The 21,300-nt window shown below is 39.7% G+C and overlaps 2 protein-coding genes across 2 annotated transcripts in view; one reads left to right on the top strand and one right to left on the bottom strand.

Annotated features, from left to right (window-relative positions):
- ZC3H8 (zinc finger CCCH-type containing 8) overlaps positions 1-963 on the bottom strand; it is a 35,124-nt gene extending 34,161 nt beyond the window's left edge. Inside the window, exon 1 of the mRNA XM_007470222.1 lies at positions 837-963. Within this exon, the coding sequence (XP_007470284.1) occupies positions 837-916 (80 nt within the window). The 5' untranslated portion in view covers positions 917-963. The remainder of the gene's footprint in view (positions 1-836) is intronic.
- Positions 964-12,127: 11,164 nt separating this feature from the next.
- ZC3H6 (zinc finger CCCH-type containing 6) overlaps positions 12,128-21,300 on the top strand; it is a 48,228-nt gene continuing 39,055 nt past the window's right edge. The window contains exon 1 of the mRNA XM_007470237.1: positions 12,128-12,135. Within this exon, the coding sequence (XP_007470299.1) occupies positions 12,128-12,135 (8 nt within the window). The remainder of the gene's footprint in view (positions 12,136-21,300) is intronic.

Here is a 21,300-nt window from a genome sequence, read left to right on the forward strand (position 1 = left end):
TACCTCTCGAGTTCCACTTTTCCAGTCCCACTATTCTTACTCCACGTCAGCTGTCTTTCTGGCTACTTTGCTCCCAACACCCCATCACAGCTAGCTCACTCCACCTCAGGACCTTTATACGGAATACTCTTCCCACTAGATAATCAACCTCTCTCACCTCCTTCAGGTCCCTACTCAAATATTAATGATGTTATTAGTGAGGCTTTCCCTACCTCCCTTACATAAAGGATCTACCTCCTCCCTACCATCCCATCCTCTCTTACCTCCCTAACCTGCTTCCATTTTCTCCGTGGCAGTCTCAACGCCTTTTTTCAACCTAAAGGAAACAGTATATCCCAATGGAGTTCGCTGCTCTATTATGGTCTTTAGGATCTTCCGATGTAAATCAGGAGACTCTATCCTTCACCGCACGTCTTTTCTACCCAAAAGCGCCTAGCACGTGCAGTGAGAATGACAAATGATCTCTGTCCCCTAGGAGCTGACTGCCTGCAAGGGCAAAGCGCTATGGGGCTGCAGGCGGGTTCCCATCCGGCCGGAGGGGGCCGGGGCGCAGAGAAAGGGGAGCATCCCGGGCCTCCCTCGCCGTCTGGGCCGCTCCCCCAGGCCCAGGCTCCCGGCACCGCTGGCCCCGGCGGCCTATGAACCGGGCCCCATCCCCGGCCTCTAACCCCTGCCCCAGAACGACCTGTGGGCGCCCGGCCGTCGCACCGGCCCGGCCGGCCCGACGCGCTCCCCGCGGGACCTGGCGGCCCTGCCAGCGCGGCCTCCCGAAGGAACAAAGGGGCGGAACCTAAGTGCATCCCCTGCGTTCAAAGCATGAAAAGACCGGGGGTCACCTTTGGTCAGGGTCCGTGGCGGGCTTCTTGCCGAGAGCCGGGTTGGGGGGTTTGGAGAAAAGATTCTCAAAATCCATCATTCTCGTCAGAGCCCGACAGCTACCGAGGAACAGGCACGGCGTGAGAACGGCGCCGCACAGCACTAGAAGGACGCCGCGCACCATGGGCAGGACGCCCCGCTCATGCGCTTTTTCATCCCCGGCTCTGCGCACGCCCGCTCTCGCCCCCTCCCCCGCGGCCCTGCGCAGGCGCCGTCCTCCTTCTGGCCATTTGCCTGTATACTTCTCAACACGTTATCTCGAGTATTTAGTAGAATTTTAAAACGTAGTCCTCCTTTATTTCCCTTTAGTGAAAACTCTTCGATCAAAGTCACAGTGTTTCTAAGGCACGGTAGCTGACGTTTATTTGAGCGCTCACTTTGTACCAGGCATCATTTCACATTTTCGCTCACCTAATCTTAACAACAGCCCTCTAAGAAATACACTGTTACCTCCCACATTTTCAGATGAGTAACCAGAGCGGTGGACTGATTTTGCGACTTGCAGACTCTTTACAATCTAATGAAATTAAAATAAAGATGACTTTAAGGCCGAAAAGTCCACTGAAAGTACCACGTGCTAAGAGAAATGGGTGGAGAGGGTCCAAAGGTTAAAAAAAAATTTTTTTTTATTTAAATTAATAAATAAGTAGATAGGTAAAATGTTTTTAAAAGACGCCCAGACTTTAGGAGTGGGGTGCGGGTATCAGCGGGTTTGGGGCAGTTCCCTAGGTGATTCCAAGGTTGAACCTGGGCCAATTTAACAGGTGGGCTTAAGAATGATCAGAGCCAGCTGTGTTCCTGACCTGGGTAGGCGTCCCTCCATTTCTTGTTCCCTGTTTTGTTTTTTTACTGTGTGGTTGTTTTTTGGTTTTTGGTTTTTTGGGTGGGTGGAGGTGTGTCTGGGTTTTTTTCCCATCTGGTTAATGAGAATGGAAATGCTTGTTCCGCTTTCCTCTCAGACTTGTAGTAAGATCCTGAGAGAAAAGACTTGAAAGGCTTTGAAAAATGTCAACCACAGAATACACCTAAGATACTTGTTTTTCCTCGTTCTAAGTCTCTGCCACAGTGAGGCCTTGGAGTAGGGTTGCCAGATATCACAAATAGAAATACAGGAGACACAGTTACATTTGAATTTTGGCTAAGCTACAAATAACTTTTTTTACATTTTAGTATGAGTACGTTCCAGGCAATATTTAGGACTTATACATATATACGAAACGCTTGTTTGTATTTTATCTTGGCGCCTCTTTCCCTGCTGCAACTAACAGGGGTGAGGGCCCTGGGCTCTTCACTAGAAGCTGCACACCTGCGGGTCACACGTGGAGAGAAATGTATCAAGGCAGAAAAATAAAGTACAGTTTGAAAAATGGGGAATTATTTAGTTTTGCTTAATGTAATGCCAGTATAAGGGAATCGTGGGGAAAGAACCTCAAAAGGTAGGTTGGACCAATGATAGAGAGCCTGACTTGCTTCTCTTAGTGAAGAACTGTTTGACTCCTGGCAGGAATCAGGGTCCACTTCACAGACAAGACAAGGGAAGTTCTTTGAAGCCAGACATCTTCCCCAGAGAAGCTGTACTTTCCCCTGTTGTTTCTATTATTGGCAGTCACCTTCTTTTGTACATGAATCATTACTAAAAATTAAGAGGAAAATTGAATTAAGCTACCTTTAGTATCCTTTCATTGGAGGAAAGTGCCGTATTTCCAAACTCAAATTATAGGACTTCCTGGCGGTCCAGCGGTTGAGACTCCACGCTTCCACTGCAGGGAGTGCAGGTTCCATCCCCAGTCGGGGAGCTAAGATCCCAAGTTAAAAACAAAAATTATTACCATACATACTTTTTCGCATAAAATGTCCAGCATACAGCAAAAGATAGCCAGGCAACCAGAGGAAATTAAAGTGATAGGTTAAAAAAAAAAAAAAAAGCACAGCAAAATCAGCAAGCAGGAAAAACTGACCTGCAAAGGCATCAGATACTAGACTTTTCAGATAAAGACTATAAAAAGCTATACGTATGTTTGTGATAGATTGATTCCCAAATGGCCAGCAGCAAAAATGATTGTAGTGGTTATGAATATTTCATCCTCAATTTGATATGTGTATGTGTACACATACATGTGTGTGAAATATAAATATGTATATTTTATATAATATATGAAATCTTCCCCTCTCCCATTCTCCTACTAACACATGATATATTAATAATAGTTAACTTTATATCTCATTACTCAAGTTATTTGATATGAAAGGAGTGTGACTGAGCTAAAGGAAAAACTAGAAGAATAAACATCACCCAATGATGGAAAAGAGAGTTTCTATCCTTTTTAGGGGAAAGGGTTAACATGTTTTTGGCTGAACATTGTGTAGCTGCATCATAATAGGCAAAGGCATGACTTTGCTATTGTTTTTATTCTGGATGGAAGTTAAGTATGAGTTAAAGTGGTACATATGGGTGCCTAGTTGAAAAGTGTGTACTTGGTGGTTTTCTAGTGTGTCATCTCGGCTGGTCTGCTCTACGTTTTGCAGGATTCCTATTCTTGCATGTTTCCAGTTAGAATGGGCTATCAGAGAGATTTTTGCACAAAATTTGGAAGGTGGAAGTGAAACAGCAGTCATATTGTTTTTATACTCAGGAAGTTACTGCAGGGGTGACAGATGCTGGTGCAACACATGCACATTATCATTTATCTGCTAGTTCACCTTGATGAAGTGGGGCAACAATCAGACCTTCAGCTGACACACCTTGTCACACATCTTCCTTCAGCTTCTCCAAATTCTGGGCAAGGTATGTTTAGCTCCATGATAAAAGGCACAAGATTCTCCTTCAAAGCACCCACATCATAAAAGTTGGATGTGGTGAGAGACTAATACAGGTTCTAGTTTGTCCTTAAGGATTCCAGTTCTTCTTCTTTACATCCAACTTCCCTTCCTGAACCCTTGCCTTGAAGATCTTAAGTTCTAGACTCAGACAAAAACTTTACAGAGATTATTTTAAACAGTTCCCACAATTGCATAAGACCAACTGTCTGTAAATCTATCTATCTCTTAGTGATTCTGCTTCTCTGACTGAACCTTGATTAATAAGACACCCTTTGGGCTTCCCTGGTGGCACAGTGGTTGAGAGTCCTCCTGCCGATGCAGGGGACACGGGTTCGTGCCCCGGTCCGGGAGGATCCCACATGCCGCGGAGCGGCTGGGCCCGTGAGCCATGGCCGCTGAGCCTGCGCGTCCGGAGCCTGTGCTCCGCAACGGGAGACGCCACAACAGTGAGAGGTCGCAAAAAAAAAAAAAAAAAAAAAGAAAGAAAAGAAAAGACACTCTTTAATAGAAAACTAGACAGAGTGGAAAAGGAAATTAGTGAACTGGAAGACAAGTCAGAAGAAACTATCCAGAGAGACCTCCCCACCTTTAAAAAAAAGAATCTACAAAAGAGACTATTAGAAATCGCAATAATAAATCAAAATGTCTAAATATAATTAACTTTAATCACGAGAAGAGAAAGAGAAAAAGGCAGAGGAAATGTTTGAAGAGAAAAGGCTAAGATTTTCCAGAATTGATGAAACATACCAATCCACACATCAAGGCACTCAACAAATACCCAGCAAAATAATTAAATGAAATTCACACCTAGACACATCATAGTGAAACTGCAGAAAAGCACAGAAAAATTTAAAATCAGCCACAGAAAAAACAAGTAAATGTGTCAAAAAATTAGATGGATTGATGGATGGATAGAGGGAAATATAGATAACTAGTAGTACACTAAAGCAAATAGAGTAAAATATTAACAAAGTAACAAGAAACAGAAAATTGTAAGAAACCACTGGAGATCCAAGGGTAATGGTGGAGTTTGCGGGAGGAGGTGCTACTTTGAAATGTTGTCCATGGTGGGTGTCTTGGGCTTGGGATGGGGACAGCTTGGGAGGTTCATGGGAGGAGAAAATAAAAAATAAACTTTTTTGAAACAGAATCACAGATATTTGAGAGAATTTATATTTTCTTAAGCATGCATGGAATATTTTTAAAAATTAATCATGTACATAAAGCATCAATACATTTTAAAGAATAGATATTATATAGACCATGCCCTAGAATACATGATAGTTGAGCTAGAAGTTAAGGATGAAAGATTTGGGCTATGAATTTCAGAGCAAGAAGCCAACAGGAGCCTCTGTTTTTAATGACTTCTGTGAGCACATGCATCAGTCTTGGACTCCTACCTCCAGATATATTGCTTTTTTGTTGTTTTTTTTGTTTTGCGGTACGCAGGCCTCTCACTGTTGTGGCCTCTCCCGTTGCGGAGCACAGGCTCCGGACGCACATGGTCAGTGGCCATGGCTCACGTGCCCAGCCGCTCCGCGGCATGTGGGATCTTCCCGGATAGGGGCATGAACCCGCGTCCCCTATATCGGCAGACGGACTCTCAACCACTGCACCACCAGGGAAGCCCCAGATATATTGTTATTAAAGAAACTTTAAACCTGTTTTTAGTTAAGCCATATAGCTGAGTTTTCATTACATGCAGTCAAGTTCAATTTTAACTGAGTAAGCACCCTTGACCCCAATTAGTATTTTGATAAATGCAAACTCCACAAGTGCAATTAGACTCTAAGCTCCATGAGAACAGACATCCCAAGTAGTTTATCCACAACTCTGTGCTCAGAAAATAGCACAATATCTAAAGCATACTGACATGATCAATAAATCCTTCCTGAATAAACAAATCAGTGAATCAATTCTTCAAAGATTAAAAGGTGGGGGTCAGGGATATATAGAGCTCAGCACATACCATTCCTACTACTGGAAAAAACAAACAAACAAACCCACATTTCTACTGCAGGTGTACATAAGTGATATCCTAAAATAAAGACTATTGTTTTTTTGTTTTTTGTTTTTTGCATCAGAAAATGCTTTCACAACTGCTGAGAGCTGCCTCTGAGTTCATTATCTTTGGGGAAGAATAATAAAGAATTTGGAGGCAAGTATTTAAGAAACAGGCTTAAGGAAGTTCTGATGACTTTTTTTTTTTGGCTGCACTGTGGAGCTTGGGAATCTTAGTCCCCCGACCAGGGATTGAACCCTCGCTCTTAGCAGTGAAAGCTGGGAGTCCTAACCACTGGACAGCCAGGGAATTCCCGTGATATGACTTATTGATCTCTGAATTCTACGTTTGAGACAGACACCTGAAGTGTACTATGGACCAATCCTGACCTTTTCCATCTGAGGCTATCAGAGAGCATGAACTAGAGAAGGGACCACCGCTGTCTTTTCTGGAGATGGAGCCTGCCATCTGTGTCAGTATCTTAATCTCATTTGGAGGCAACATTTTGAAAGCACTTTTGCAAAGCCTGGGCTAATATCCAGGTGCTTGTTTTTCTCTGGAAAATTTCCAAAGAATGTGATTAAAACAGGTATTTATTTGTAAAGCCCCCCCCACCCCCCCACCTCCAGAGACTGGGAGACAGGCGCTTATCTTCCTGATGATTACATTTCAAAGGAATGGCTTTTAGGTCCTTGAGAAAGACACTCCTGAATTGTAGGAGAAACAAAAGTACAGGGGTCAGGGGCCTGTGTCAGGTGTTGGCTAGAACAAACAGTAATTCTCCTGGCAGCATTGAGCTTTCTCAGACGGGCGTTTTAATGGGAGGTGGGAGTCCTCTTAAGGGTCTGGTCTTATGCTGCTAGAAGTCATGCTAGAATATAGCTGTCTCTTGGGGCAGAGGTTTCCCTGGAGTTGTTATGTGCAGAGAGTTCTGCAGTTCTTATGGTCCATCTTTCAATGTTAGGTAACATTTAGGAGGTTGAAAACTAATGATCTCGTTTAATCTCTCTGATGAATACATGCCTTCGTAATTTAGGCAGTTAAAGGTGAGGAATGCTGAGCTTGGATTAGCCCTCAACTTAAATATATTTTATCTAGCATCTCTGAGCACTTTTAGATTCGAAATACATAGCTTCAAAGGAGCACCACCTCCCGCCCTCCACACCACCCACATTGTCACTCCCTTTCAGCTACCCAAGGGAAAAGAAAAGACCAGGGCCTGATTCCCTATTAAGTGGTGTGCATCAAGGGTTAGGAAGGAGGCTTCTCATCTATGGAGAACTGTATTCATTGTTCCACACCACAGCAAACCAAAGACCCTAAAGAAAGTTCGAAAGAGACTGTGATGCCCCCAGATATAGGGGAGAGGAAAAACTGAAGTGCAAAGGAGGATCAGCAACTGTTTACCTCAAACGTCCTCAGAAAACTGCAAAGAAATGTCTCTCCTAATTAGCTACAGTAAGATCTAAGTAACATAGCTACAATAGAGACAAACGTGGCAAGTGCCTCCAGAATTATCCATCAGTGTACATCTCCTGTCAACGGCTGCATTCAACTTAGAAAAAAAGAAAAAAGTGCGATTTTTTTTCAATACACCTATCCACATTTTTTAATTGAAAATTTAATCTAATTGCAATTGCTTCTAAATGCACTGCACTTATGCATCAGCAAAACACATGTACTCAAAGGAAGTCAGATATTTGAGAGGATTAATCGATCCATCACGTTAATAAAAAACAAGGACCTTCCTTCAAAACTAAGGTAGCACACTAAACAGGCCAAAATGTTGTCATTAAAAATTCTTTTTCTGAAGATCACGTTCATAAGTATAAAGAAATGTAACAGCTAGTTGTTTTTATAAAATATTCGTATGTATTTTGCATATAAAATATCAACAGCTTTATGAAATAATTCAAAACCTATATGATTCTTTTAACGATTTTTCTGTCATTATTAACTAATAACCGGGTAGGTAAATTTAGTATTAAATATCAGAAAAAGTTACATGCCAAGTTTTCCTCACAACGTGATTCTGAGTATTAAACATTACAAAAAGAGACATTCGCTACAACCTTGAACGAGAAAGTACATTTCCCCATTATTTAAGCAACCAAGGTTTTTTGTTTTTTGTTTTTTAATGACGACTCCAAAAAAAGAATAAATGACGACTCAGCAGCCGCGAGTTATTACCCAACCCGGGCTCACAACCGCTCACGGCTTTAATGGCCCGTTTGTTAGGGCACGTCTGAAACTCCCCATCACTGGGAGGCGGCGTCTCGCAGGGAAAACCTCGGACCGGCGCGGACCGGCCCTGGAGGCGCGGAAGGACTGCAGGCCCGGCGGGCCACCACCCCCTCCCTGAACTACAAGTGCCGCCCGGCACCGCCATCAGAGACTGCCTCCTCCGCCACTTCGCAGAGGAAGCGTGAGAGCTCGCCCCCGGAGGTGATTGACGGGGCGTATCCTCCAATGGGCGGCGCGCTCGGTCCCGGCGGGCTGGGCAAGGGCCGCGGCACGCGGAGGAATCTCTCCTGCCCTTTAGTCCCGGGCTAGGTGTTGCGGCAGGCGCCATTTTACCGAGTCGCCTGTCGCGGGTGCCGCCATGTTGGTGAGGAGAAATCACCGTTACGGCCACTGTCCAAATCCCCGCGTCGCTGCGCGCCGCCCGCCCGCTCCCAAGCCTCAGCCACCGGCGGCGAATAGAGACTAAAGCGGCAGCGCCGGCAGCGCGGGGCCGTGGCCCAGTGTTTGCAGTTAGAGCCCCATCTCTCTGGCGTGGTTGTTAATAGACTGGAAAGTCTGTGTCTGTGTCGCTCACTAGTAACCGTGAGTTTTTACCACTTCGTCACCTCCCGGCGGCGGCCGGGAGCAGGTACCCGCAGGCGGCGCAGGGATCCTCCCCGCGCCCCGCCGCCGCCGGCCTCGCAGACCTGCCCTCCAGCCCCGCCCCGTTCTTGACCAAACATGACAGACTCTGAACATGCAGGGCACGACAGGTCGGGAACCCTTCTTGTCTGTCTTTCTGTCGGCTGAGAGGAGGGGTCTGGGGCGGCGGGAGCGGGCCGGGGCCGCGCGCCTCCTGCATGACTTAGACGTCTATGTGTGGCTCCATCCGTCCCATGACGTGCGTCCGGATGGAGAGCCCGGGCCCGCGGCCGCGGGGAGGCCGGTCCGGCCGCGCCCGCCTCCCCGCGCGGGGTCCTTCCCGGCCGGCCCCGCCCCCGGCCGCACGTGCGAGCCCCCCGCCCCCGGGCGGGATCGGCGGCGCCGGGCTGCTCCCGCGCGCCGGCTCGGGGCTGCGGTCCAGCCGGCGCTCGGAGGAAGCGGTTCCCGGTGCGGGGCCCGGCGTCCTCGTCTGACGAGGACCCGCCAAGAATTGTCAATAACTGGTGATTTATTTGACTACTACCCTAGTACACTCCTAAAAATAAACATTTGTGGATTTTTGGTCTTTTTCTAGGAAAATGTTAAGCAGCTCCTAAAGGCCGTGTATCTGTACAGGCTTACCCCTCGCAATTTGAAATGGCAAGTTTCAAATGTTAACACAAAATAGTTAGACTTTGCAAACCTGAGTGTAGCACAGATCTCTCCTAAAGTAAAAACTCCATGGATTGTCCAGTCTATTTTCTAAATGCTGTGATGTATCATTTGAACATTTAACTGAGATTCTGATTTTTTATCTTTACTATGGCTTGAGGCCCATTCGTTCCGTTTAACGGTTTGCGGGTATTTACTATTTTAAATAGCGCAAGTAGCATCCTTAAGTTCCGGTTAGGTTTTGAATTCATATTGATATCCATCTTAATCGTTAAAAAAGAAAGGGTGGGCTTTCATTCATTAAAATTGCTGGAACAAAATCCATTGCATCTGATTCTTATTTAGAATATTTAAAAGATCCAGAACCCGACAGTTACTCCCTTGTGAATAGCATTAATCAAAAGTATACATTGTACTCTAGGCTGTATACAAATTGCTGAAGTTTTACCTGTGGAGTAATGTGACCTGTTTTGGTAAAGTATACCAAACACTTTTTTTTTTTTTTTATCCAAAAGCAGAAATCACAAACATAACTGAAATTTGAAATATCTGGCAACTTTGAGAGGGATAAAAATGTTATTTTAACAACCTTCGTACCGTAATAATAAATGTAGACGGCCAGAAGGCAAGTTAATTAAATGTGTCGTAATTTTGAGAAAGTCAAAAATGCTCTTAAAAAAATTATGGGTACGTGAGCTTGCACTTGACACATTTTTCACGATTATTTTACATTATCCTGTTATTAAAATGAGAAAATTCTTGGAATGGGTTAACTAATAACCCGCGAAGTTTCCCACTCTGTGTCTGTGGACAAACCAATGATGGGGTTTTGCTAATGCAGCCTAAAATTCATTCTTTTGTGTGAAAGAAGGAAATCTGTTCTCTGTTAGTTCACAGAGGAATTTCAATATGTAGAATTATGTATTCTACATAAGGAAGCAACCATGTTGCCAAATTCAAATATCGAATTAATTTTCTAGTAAGGAACTGTGATGCCGGACTTTAAAAAGAATTTGAAATTTTAAAATACTGAATTAGAAATTAAAAATAAAAATTTAAATAATTCTTTGTAAGATATATAACCAGCTTGGTGATAGGAAGTAGGGATTAAGCAGTAGTGTATTTAGTCTTTTTTTGTTTTATATTAGGAGTAAGAAAACAATATTTTCTGGTGATTTCTGAAGCAAAAAGATTAATCTTTTTGTTTTAATTTATCCATTTGTTAAGTGGCAGTATTATTCTGAGGCAAGAAGGTTTATCTTTTTGACACTTTTTTTAGTCAACCTACATGAAAAACAAAACAACTATATCTAAAAACAAAGTGAACTAGTATTCAGGAGAAGTGGTTCTAGCTCCAACTTTGCTACCACTTAGCTTTGTGAACTTGAACAGACTTAGTTTCTTAATTGTTAGGAGGGTTGTATAAGAATTTTTTGACTTCTACAGGATCAGTGGTTCTCAACCTTCTCTGGGGAGGTTTTTAAAAAATGTTGAAATCGTTTCCATTGGTCTGAGCTTTAAGATTTTTTAAAGCTCCTCAGGTAATTCTAACATGTATCAAATTGAGAACCACTATGCTAGATCAATATTAGCTAATCATCAGAATCACTTTGAGGAATAAAGATTTTTGTCCTGTCCAGAGCAACTGAATCAGAATCTCTGGGGGGAGGGGGGAATCTCTAGGGGAGGATTGTGGTAATCTGTATTTTTAATGGGCTCCCTGGGTAATTTTTAAGAAATTTGGGAAAAAATGGACTAATCTGTGGAATCCCAAAATATTCTGGGCTTTCATATTACAGTTATTTTATACCGTGATAAAACTTTCTGTGAGTTAAATGGAGAAGATATATGAATTCTGGTATTTGGAGCTTGGCACTGTCTCAAGGATATTCTTTTTTTGTCATTTTTGAAAATTAAGATATTGGAAAAAAGATACAGGAAAAAAGTTAAATCTATGATTTTTATTTACAACTGCTATAATTATACAAATTAAAATATTACTATGGTGGCCTTACCTGAGAATGAGATTCTACATGTAAATGGAAATTCACAGAATGCACAATTTTTTCTCTTAAAAAATTGTTTCCTTGTACATGTTTTATGTGGCGAACATTTTGCATAAGATTTGTTTGCCAAATGAGTTAACTTTAAAAAAAAAACCCATTTGTACTTTCCTTTAAATATTTTCATGCCTGGAGTGAAAACATTGTATTTTTATAAAGTGTTATTAATATAAAAATACCTATAAATGAACTTGTGACTATGTAGACTGTTAGAAGAGGATTTATGCATAGATCTTTAGAATTAATTAATAGAGGTGGAGAAGGAGTTGGAGCAAGTCAAAGGGAGATAAAGTTCTTGTCTCTCTTTGCATTCAGTTCTTCCCTTTCAGCCAGTTCTTAGGCACAGCTCCAGCCACCTAGCTATACTTCAGCTGGATGTTGACCTAATTAAAACAACTCACAGATAACTCTTAAAGGCTAAATACTATGAGGCCCTGCTCTGGACACATCTACAGTTGAGAAGGAAAGATAAATATATGCCCAAGTAATTGTTACATATTTTTTGAAATATGCTAAAGGTAGAAAGTTTTAAGGGCCTACACTGGGGAAAAGGATAATTTTAACATGATCAGTATGAGAGCTTGTGATTCTCAGAGTCTAACTGATAGGAGGTATGGGTAATACTTTCCTTTGGGAGGAAGCTGTTCTTTGCCCATGATGAACAACCTTCCCACCTTCTTTCCCTCCTCTCCCCGCTTTCCTTCCTCATGTAAACCGAGATCACCAAAACTCCAGCTAGTCAGAATTGTAGTAGTTTATATTTCCCCTTCCTTTCCCTCCCCTTCCTTTCCCTCCCCCACATAGCGATTGAAACCTTACACCGGAGAGTATGAAGAGGTGAGGGTGAAGATGATTACACTTTGCATTTGTAACAGGGCTTTCCTTTGATTCGCACATTAATCCCATGAGGTAATATAGTATTGCAATGTTCAGTAATTTCTCTGAGATCCACAGGTAGAGCCTAGGTAAGGATCCAGAATGCAAACTCCTACCTGCAGTGTTATTTTTAACTCTTTATTAAGTTTGCATGGGGAAGTAATCCAGTAAGTTCTAGCCTTTACTTCTTGAATTGTTTGGGATTGAAATGTGGTATATTTAAGAGAGCTCCGTTTTCTGAATGAAACCTTGGTTCTGATCCTAGTTTTTCCTCTAGCTTGGTTAATGCTCTCTTCTTTTTCATGATTATTTTTCTTATTTGTGAAATAAGGTAGTTGAACTAGATTACTTCCAATGTCCCTTCCTACTTTAAGAAGTCAATAATTTTCATTTAAAAAGTTGCAGATGCCTTTTCTTACATCAGAGTTCACTTTGATGTCCTACACAATGTCTGGTTTTACAAACAGCCAGTCAAATCATTATTCTGTACACCTTAAACTTACACAGTGCTGTATGTCAATTATATCTCAATGAAACTGGAAGAATAAATTAACTAATTGCCTAGTGAGGGAAGGCATTGACTCCAGTAAACAAGAGATTGGTAAATTTCCCAAATTCACAGAGTAAATCAGTGGGAACTCAAATAATGACTCTAGAGCCCACACTTTTATGGTAGAATTGACATCTTCATCACATGAGAATGTATATATATATCAGAATGCCAATTTAGTCATGTAAAACGAGGAGTTTTTAAGGTGTCCTAAGTTAATTATCATTAAAATTATAACGTAAAACCACATAAAAATAACAATCTGTTTATAAAAGTGGTACAAAAATAAAGAACCTAGATTTAGAATTCATGATACTCAATATTATACATATGTTGCTGTTTATAATTAATGTACTTGAATTCATTTGGTCCATATAGAAAGAACAGATATTAATGTCTTCATTTTATAGTTTCGGAAACAGATTTAGAGGGTAAATAACCTGCCCAAGGTGGCTAAGCAGCTGAGAAGCACAATCTGTGTCTTACAGCATTCAGTTTCAGTGCTGTTTATGTTGCCTCCATTTTGTCATAAAGACAGGAAATCTGGTATCAGATGTTGGGTTGGATTTGGGACACTTAAAAGTGTTTTTTTTTTGGGTTTTTTTTTTTTTTGAGGTATTGATCACAGGCAATTTCATCGTAGTTCATTATAAATTCATCTTAGATGACAGGGTTTTTCTAAATCTTAAAACATTAAAAATTGAATTTATAAAGAATATTACTTTTTTCACATTATTTTAAAAGGGATTATGAAACCAGTTAAATTAACTTAAATCTACAAATTTTTAACTATAGAAAACACAAGTTTCAAACTTAAGGGAATTCATTGAAAATTCGTAAGAGGTCAGAAGAACCGTTACCTCTTTGCTTGGATTTTCCTTGAATACTTGCAGCTGACAATAAAATGTTAGATCACTGGTACTTGTGTGTGGGGTTAAGTTCTTTATAACCTCTACTCTTTGGCCTATAAAGGAGGTTGTAGGTTGATTTCTTTTCTACACCCTTGGAGTACATAGGAGTCTCTTTTAAAATTATGTTTTGTGCAAGCAAATGGAAATGAAATAGAATAACGCATCTAAGTTAGAAATACCTACATATTTGACTTTATATATATTATATATATACACCTTTTTTTTTCCCGAATGCCAAATGTCCAAGTGTGAAAACCAGTATTTGACTAAAGCTAGGGCTGAAGCCATAGATTAAACTTTTGAAATACGTGAATAAATCTGAAATATTGTCCCTCAAATTATTACAATTTATTATTAGAAATTTTAGTGATCTAATTTTTAAAATAGGACATTACAGTACAGTAACAATAATTTTCAGCACTGCCTCTTGTTAGGTGCTCCTGTGATTACTGTAATGCACATGATAGTGAATGGAGGGTCATTTTCAACTGAGATTAGTGGAATTCAAGATAGTTGTGGGAATTTTTTTTCCTCTAACATTTTCTTTTTTATATTTTTTTAACTCTCTTGGGCAAACATGATTGATTATGTTGCACATAACTGGAGTTTTTTCTCCTCGTGAAATTCTGAGGTAGCAAAGTTAACATTCTGTTTTTCATTTATCCATAAAAGATGTGAATTCCCAAATGGGATTTTTTTCTTGAAAGATTTATGGAATTAAATAATTAAAAACTAAACATAGTCTTTAGAAGTTATTTTGTTGAATGATGTCGATATTAGTATGCCAAATAATTGAACAAAGTTAGAATTATGACATATAATTTCTATTATTCTACTTTGCATTTTTTATTTAAATTTTTATTATTTGTCAGTTCAAAAGGGATATAATATTCTTTCTAAAGTCATCAGCTAACTCACTCTTGTAATATTATTACTCTATTTTTCTATTTGACTATTTGAAAATTTCTTTTGTACGTAAAATAGCTTTCATAATCATCAATTGTGACATTTTTCTCTTGCATTAATAATGTACGTTTATACTTCATCTAATTCATAAAATGTCAATATATAAAGCACACAAGGAGATTCTAGTTCTAAATTGTACCTGAAATACCTTCTTGGAAAATGAATATTCAGATACTAACAATAAATTCACTTGATACGGCCTTTTAATATATGACCTTGTTACACTAAACTAATGATCACACAATCCCTGATCATGTCACATTCAGGGATACCAGAGCTGACTTGAAGCAGGCCAAGGTAGAACGAAGAAAGGTACTTTAGTTGGATACTTCAGGCAAAGCCTATTTTGGATTTAAAAATATATATATACTCCTACCACACTCCCCAAATCCTGGAGCCCCAGTTCCTCGTATTATAGTTAATCTGGTTATCAGTTAATTTGGGATATTGGACACATATACCACGTATCCTTTTTGGATATTATTGGGTCACAGGCAGTTTTACCCACAGCTCATTATAGATTCATTCAACAAGACTTCTTCAACTTTTGTTTTGATATCATGATGTCTAGAAGATTGTTTTCTGGCTTTCAAATTCTAAGGGTATTTTATTTGCTGAGATTTGTTTCTGTTGGATTTCTAGCTTCTCTGGTCAACATCAGAGGACCTAAATCAAAAGGATAAATTGAAAGGGAATGAAAGTAAATGAATTTTAGCTTAGTGAGATAGCAAAGATAGTGAATGAAATATAAAAAAGAATTTTAGGGAGAGGCCTAGTGGTTAGCATTCTGGGCTTTCACTACCGTGGTCTGGGTTCATTCCCTTGTCGGGGAACCAAGATCATGCAAGCCACATGGCGGGGCCAAAAAAAGGAATTTTTTAAATGTAGTCTCAAAAAAAACTATGGCAAGCTAGTTCAGTTTAAATTATGTTATAGTCTCTGCTCATGGCATAAAGGATGTTTGAGGAATGGTGTGGTTTTCCTTCATGATGTTAAACATACAAGTTTAAGGATGTGTTAAAAAATTAATTTCATAAATTAATACACAGCAGTACCTATTCTAGCTGGCATTGGATGGGGGCAGGGAATTAAGCATTAACAAAAATTTTATCAGAAACCAAATTTGTGAATTTTTTTGAAGGAACTCTTAAAAAAAATACATGGCATGCCTTCCTGTCTTACTAAATAGACAGTTACTGATTTAGCTTTTTCTTAGTTACTTAGGATCGTCATGAATATGTATTGTCATCATAATCCCTCTGAATACTAGGTATTATACTCCATCTTGTGTCTTGCTGCGTTCAGGAGACTTTGGAAGTATGGAAGCTTTCACACAGACTGTTGTTGCTAGGTGTTGCTTAGTGATAGGATAAGTAGAAATACCTTCAGGAACAGACTCCAAAGTTAGTCTACCCCAGATTCCTTTCTGCTTCTACTTGTTTCAGATAGTTTTTCATTGTTATTCTCTGAAGGAAAATAAGAGAAATTTCCCGTTAGAATCCATGCTCCTTGGATTTATAACCTTTCCCAGTTTCTGTGGAAGTGCCTGTAGTCTAGCATACCCATTTTATTCAAATGCATGTATTTCAAGTAGATCACAAGAAGAAGGGAAACTTGGTGAGGGCTGTCTGCTAGGTACAGTGCTAAGTAATTACCTAACTTTATCTCACTTACTCCTTAACTCTGTGCTGGTAAATTGATTCATTACATTTTGTAGTTGAGGAAACTGAATATTAGAGGTTGAGATCATTTGTTCAAGGTCATATACCTAGAAACAGAATTTGAACCCACATCCTTCTGGCTCTAGAATCTTTCTTCTTCTGCCCTACTGTGATTATTTTTAAGTATTCAGTTTTAACATATCACAAGTTTAAAGCATTATATAGTCCTTTTAAGAAATCTGTTGTTGGTTACTTGTTTAACACTCCTACTTTAATTTCCAGGTTCAGGTGACCTCACTTTGCCAGAGCCCTGGGTTCTCATTAAATAAGAGAGGACTTTTGCCTGTTTGATTTTGGTTTGGGTCAAAGCCAACTACCTTATTAAGTATTACACATTCTTTTCTGGATGTTGGTGCTTAGCCTCGTCTTGTTTTAATTGAATGGCAAGCCTTAGTAATAACATAGCAATTTCCATTTCTTCCAACATTCCTCTCTTTTCTTTCCCTCTCTGACTTTGATGTAGAGAATTTCATTTGGTAGGCGGTTACCTGAACTGCATCCCTTTTTATCAGCTTGCTTGGAACCCTGAAATGAAATAGGGAGACCCATTTTCCAGCTCTCATGATTTGATCAAGTCTTTTTACCCCTTTTTTAAAATCTGTTCAGTAAAAAAATTTTCCTTTGAGCACTTAAAAACAGACTGTTCATTAAAAAGAAAACCCTATATCATCAGTCCACCTGGTCTAGCCTGGTAGCTCTGTTTCCTGACAAATATTAAAATAACTCCTGTGGAATTGAAGTAACTCACATTTACTCTTTTTCTAATTAATTTTTATTGGAGTATAGCACATTTACTTTACATGTCAGAAATGCAACTTCCAGACCGCAAGTTTCTCTGTATCATCTCTTAAAATACCACCCAAATCATGTGTTGATGAAGTTTCTTTTTCCCAAAATTTTATTACTTTAAACATACAAAAATGTTGAAAAAATTTTTACAGTAAACACCCTCATGTGCTATCCACCATTTGGTAAGATTCTTAATCTCTATATCAGCTACTATTAAGGGGTTTAGCTATTTGCACTTTCTTCCTAAGACCAAACACATGTTGTGACTATTATAGCAACAGGGTTAAGAAAGATGGGCCTGGGAATCAGATGGCCTAGGCTGGGTTCTACCTCTGTCATCTACCAACAGAGTTAGTTAAGCTTTTTGTCTCCTTTCTTCACCAGTTTAATGGGGATAATAATAGTTACAGTTGACCCTTGAACAACACTGGTTTGAACTGCCTGGGTCCACTTCCACTTGGATTTTTTTTCCAATAGGAAAGACTACGTACTACAGGAAACTGGGTTGGTTGAATCTGCAGATACGGAACCATGGTTTTGAGGAACTCAGATATAGAGGGCCGACTATAAATTACGTGTGGAGGGTCGGCACCCCTAACCCACATGTTGTTCAAGGGTCAACTGTATTTCATAGAGTTAACATGAGGGTAAAATGAACTGGCCCAACATGCCTGGCAGCCTAGTAAGTGTTCAGTAACTGTTGACAATCGTATTATATGATGATACAAAAATAATTGTATTTTTTGACTACAAATTTGGATTGAGATGTTATTTTACTTCAGAATTAATATTAGTTTATCATGAACACATTATCTGGAATTGAAGATAGACAAATAGTGAAATAATTAGATGACAAAAAGTATAGACGAAAAATTGCTGAGGATTTTTTTTTTTTGGGGGGGGCGTTACACGGGCTTCTCACTGTTGTGGCCTCTGCCGTTGCGGAGCACAGCCTCCGGACGCGCAGGCTCAGCAGCCATGGCTCACCGGCCCAGCCGCTCCGCGGCATGTGGGATCTTCCCTGACCAGGGCATGAATCCGTGTCCCTTGCATCGGCAGGCGGACTCTCAACCACTGCGCCACCAGGGAAGCCCTGAGGAATGTTTTAAAATTATTTGTTGAAGTCGTATATCCATAATCCTCTGATGGCCCCAAGCTTTTGAAAGGTTCCGGGCAATATTTTGTTCTTTATGGGGAAACAAAGTTAACTTACTACAGCTAAAATGGAATCATTTACACTTTCTGTTTGTTCATATCTAGATTTGAATGCTTGCAGGACTAAAGACAACCTGGTACTGTAGTGAATGGGGACTTGTAGTGCTTCTTTGAAAGATAACCTTTAGTTTTATTTGTATTCTCTATTGTTTTTCTCTATTTTGTTGATTTATGTCCTCATATGTATTATTTTCACTCTTCTTTTCAGTTTACCCATTTCCAAGTGCTTTAGTTGAATGTATAGATCATTTGTTTTTAATCTTTGTTATTTCCTGAAAATGTGTTTAAATAAAAGCATAAATCTCCCTCTAAGGACTCATTTTCTTTGTTCAAAAGGTTTTTAATTTAATAACTTCATGGTGTACTCTGCACCAAATTTATACTGGGAAGTTCACCAGGAAGTTACATTGCTTGAATTTAGATGTTTCTTTATTATGCGACTGATACATTCATTACTGCATCAGTAATTATAATGCCTTCTTTGAATAATTTGAGGCTTAAATGATTGGGATTACGTGCTGCTATGATAGAGAAGATTAACATATTATTCATTCATATCCTTACTATTTTTAAGGGAAATCTTGACCCAATTCAAAGGAATGGTCTCAGCAATAATGAGGTGACATTTTAAAGGTATAAGTCATGGGAATGTTTGTAATATTCACAGAGGATTGCCTGAAAGATAATAGTTTATTCATTTCTCGATATTAGTATCTTTCAGCTAATTTTTTTTTTTTTTTTTTTGCCTCAACACTGTTGGAGAAAAAACATTCCTATCAGTAACAGAGTGACTGTATTTGAGTGGAGTGCGTCTAGTATCAGCAGCTCCATATCTGTTCCATGCTTCTTTTGGATTGTTGCAGTGGCATCCTGCTTTTCCTGTATCTGTTTTGTCTCTCCTCTAGATCTGTTTTTCACTCTCAATTAAATTTGTATTTCAAAATGGAGATCTAATTACAATGCCTCCTTTCCTGGAAACACGTCCAGTGTTTTTTCATCTCTCTAGGATAAACTCCAAACATGCCCAAAGCCCTGCATGATCTAGTGCTACCCATCACTCCAGTATAATTATGAACCAGCTTCTCCCCTTTCCTCTATGATCCGGTGACACTGGCCTTGTCTCCATTCCTGCCTCACTTCTCATACAAAGAAATTTTGCTCATCCTATTTTCTCTGTCTGCCAGAGGCCCTTCCTTACCCCTATTCTCCTAGGCTAACTCATCATCTCAGTTCATTCATGACTTCCTCAGGGAAAGCCTTTCAGACTTCCCTGACATGATTTTTCCCTATTGTGTACACTCGTAGCACTTTTAGCTCCTTCATATATGGTTGTTATTTTATATTTATTTGTGTGATTCTTTGATGTCTGTTTCCGCCATCACTAGATTGAAAACTTTATGAGAGAAGAAAGCCGTGTCTTTTTTGTTTACCATCGTATCCCCAGTTAGGCAGTAGTGAATAAATATGTTAAATGAATGAATGGCACTTTTATTTTTTTTTTTGCTGGGAGGGCAGAAGATTCTTATAAACATATAGTTTTTGAGAAATGCTGCTCTAGATGTTGTGGTTTTCATCCCTGGATTAAATCAGAACACCAGACAGTTGTGTACTTGGACAATATTACTTTGTTTCCTCATATAATTGCTTCTTCTCAATTGAACTTTGGCATCATGCCTTTGGTTCATATTGGGGTATGCTGTAAGTGATATACTGTTGTATGGACACTATTGAAGATAGTGTCCATTGTATCAAGTACTGCCCATTGTATCTGATAATATTTATAAGGACTCAGAGGAGAAATTTCTCTCCCTTCTCACTCCCAGAAACAAAATTGTGCTTCTCTTGAGCAACTGATCTGTTCTTGTCCTAAAAGCACTGTTGTCTTATACCTTATCCTGTTTCCTAAAGCTCAGGGTCAAATTTGCAGCTTACATCTAGAAATTAGTCAGGGATTTCTGGCGTGCAGCTGTGTAAACTAATCTTAGTCTTAGCATTGTTTTAAGCTTTAGAATTTTAACTGTGATTTATTTACATATTTTACAGTTTGTTCAATAAAAGTCTCTATAAATAGCTTCCAAGGAATAATAGAACTCTATCAGAACCTTAAAAAAAAAAAGGCAAAATTAATCTGTTAATCTGCTTGCTGGCTAAGAAACAAGTTCAGTGGGTCTCTCCATGCTGAAAGTGGAATATAAAATGTTTATTACATATTGGAAGGAATTCGAGGTATTACGTTCTGATTGGTTCATTTGGGAAATAGAAATTCTTCCTTTTGATTTTTTTCTGCTTCTGTCACAAAAGCACAGGCATTGCGTTATGACGACGTCTGAGGAGGGATATGAAAGTGTCTGTTAGGCTCAAGGACACACAGCACTTTTTTTGTATGTGCATGTTGGGAACTTGGCAGAGCTTTAACAGTCTCCCCTTGTCCTACTCATATAAACAGCAAGTTAACATGTACGCTACGATCTTGTAGGAACTCTGATTAAAAAGGCCTTGGCTTAACTGAGTCCCTTTGTTTTCCTTCTGTTATAAAAATAGATTTTTGTACCATCTCATGAAGTAACAGCTGTGCAGTAGCATACCTGACTCTGGAGACCAGGCATTGAAAGAAAAGTAAGAATAGCCATGACTGTTAAAAGGAGAAACTGGAAGGCACTTGAGAATGATGACCAAAGATTCCTCACTTGACCAGGAGGTCAGATGTTAAGGCTCCTGCTGAGTCCACATTTGATAGCCAAGTTGTCTTTTAGTTTGAGTATAGATTGGTCAACTTTCCTTATGGAATTATTCCATAAGAAGCAGGAAGTATCAGCCATATTGTATATTTTTCTTGGCTTGCCAGGAAGGAGTCCAGCGCTATGCTGTGATCTACAACCACTTGGATCAATGACTTTAGTTTGTTGTACTTTTAGGACTTTACAGTATTATTTATTCTTTCAGTCAGTGTTAATAACACTTTTTTGATATATTT

Source organism: Lipotes vexillifer, unplaced genomic scaffold (genome assembly GCF_000442215.2).
Source record: "Lipotes vexillifer unplaced genomic scaffold, Lipotes_vexillifer_v1.1 scaffold1139, whole genome shotgun sequence".
In the NCBI taxonomy this organism is placed as follows: domain Eukaryota; kingdom Metazoa; phylum Chordata; class Mammalia; order Artiodactyla; family Lipotidae; genus Lipotes; species Lipotes vexillifer.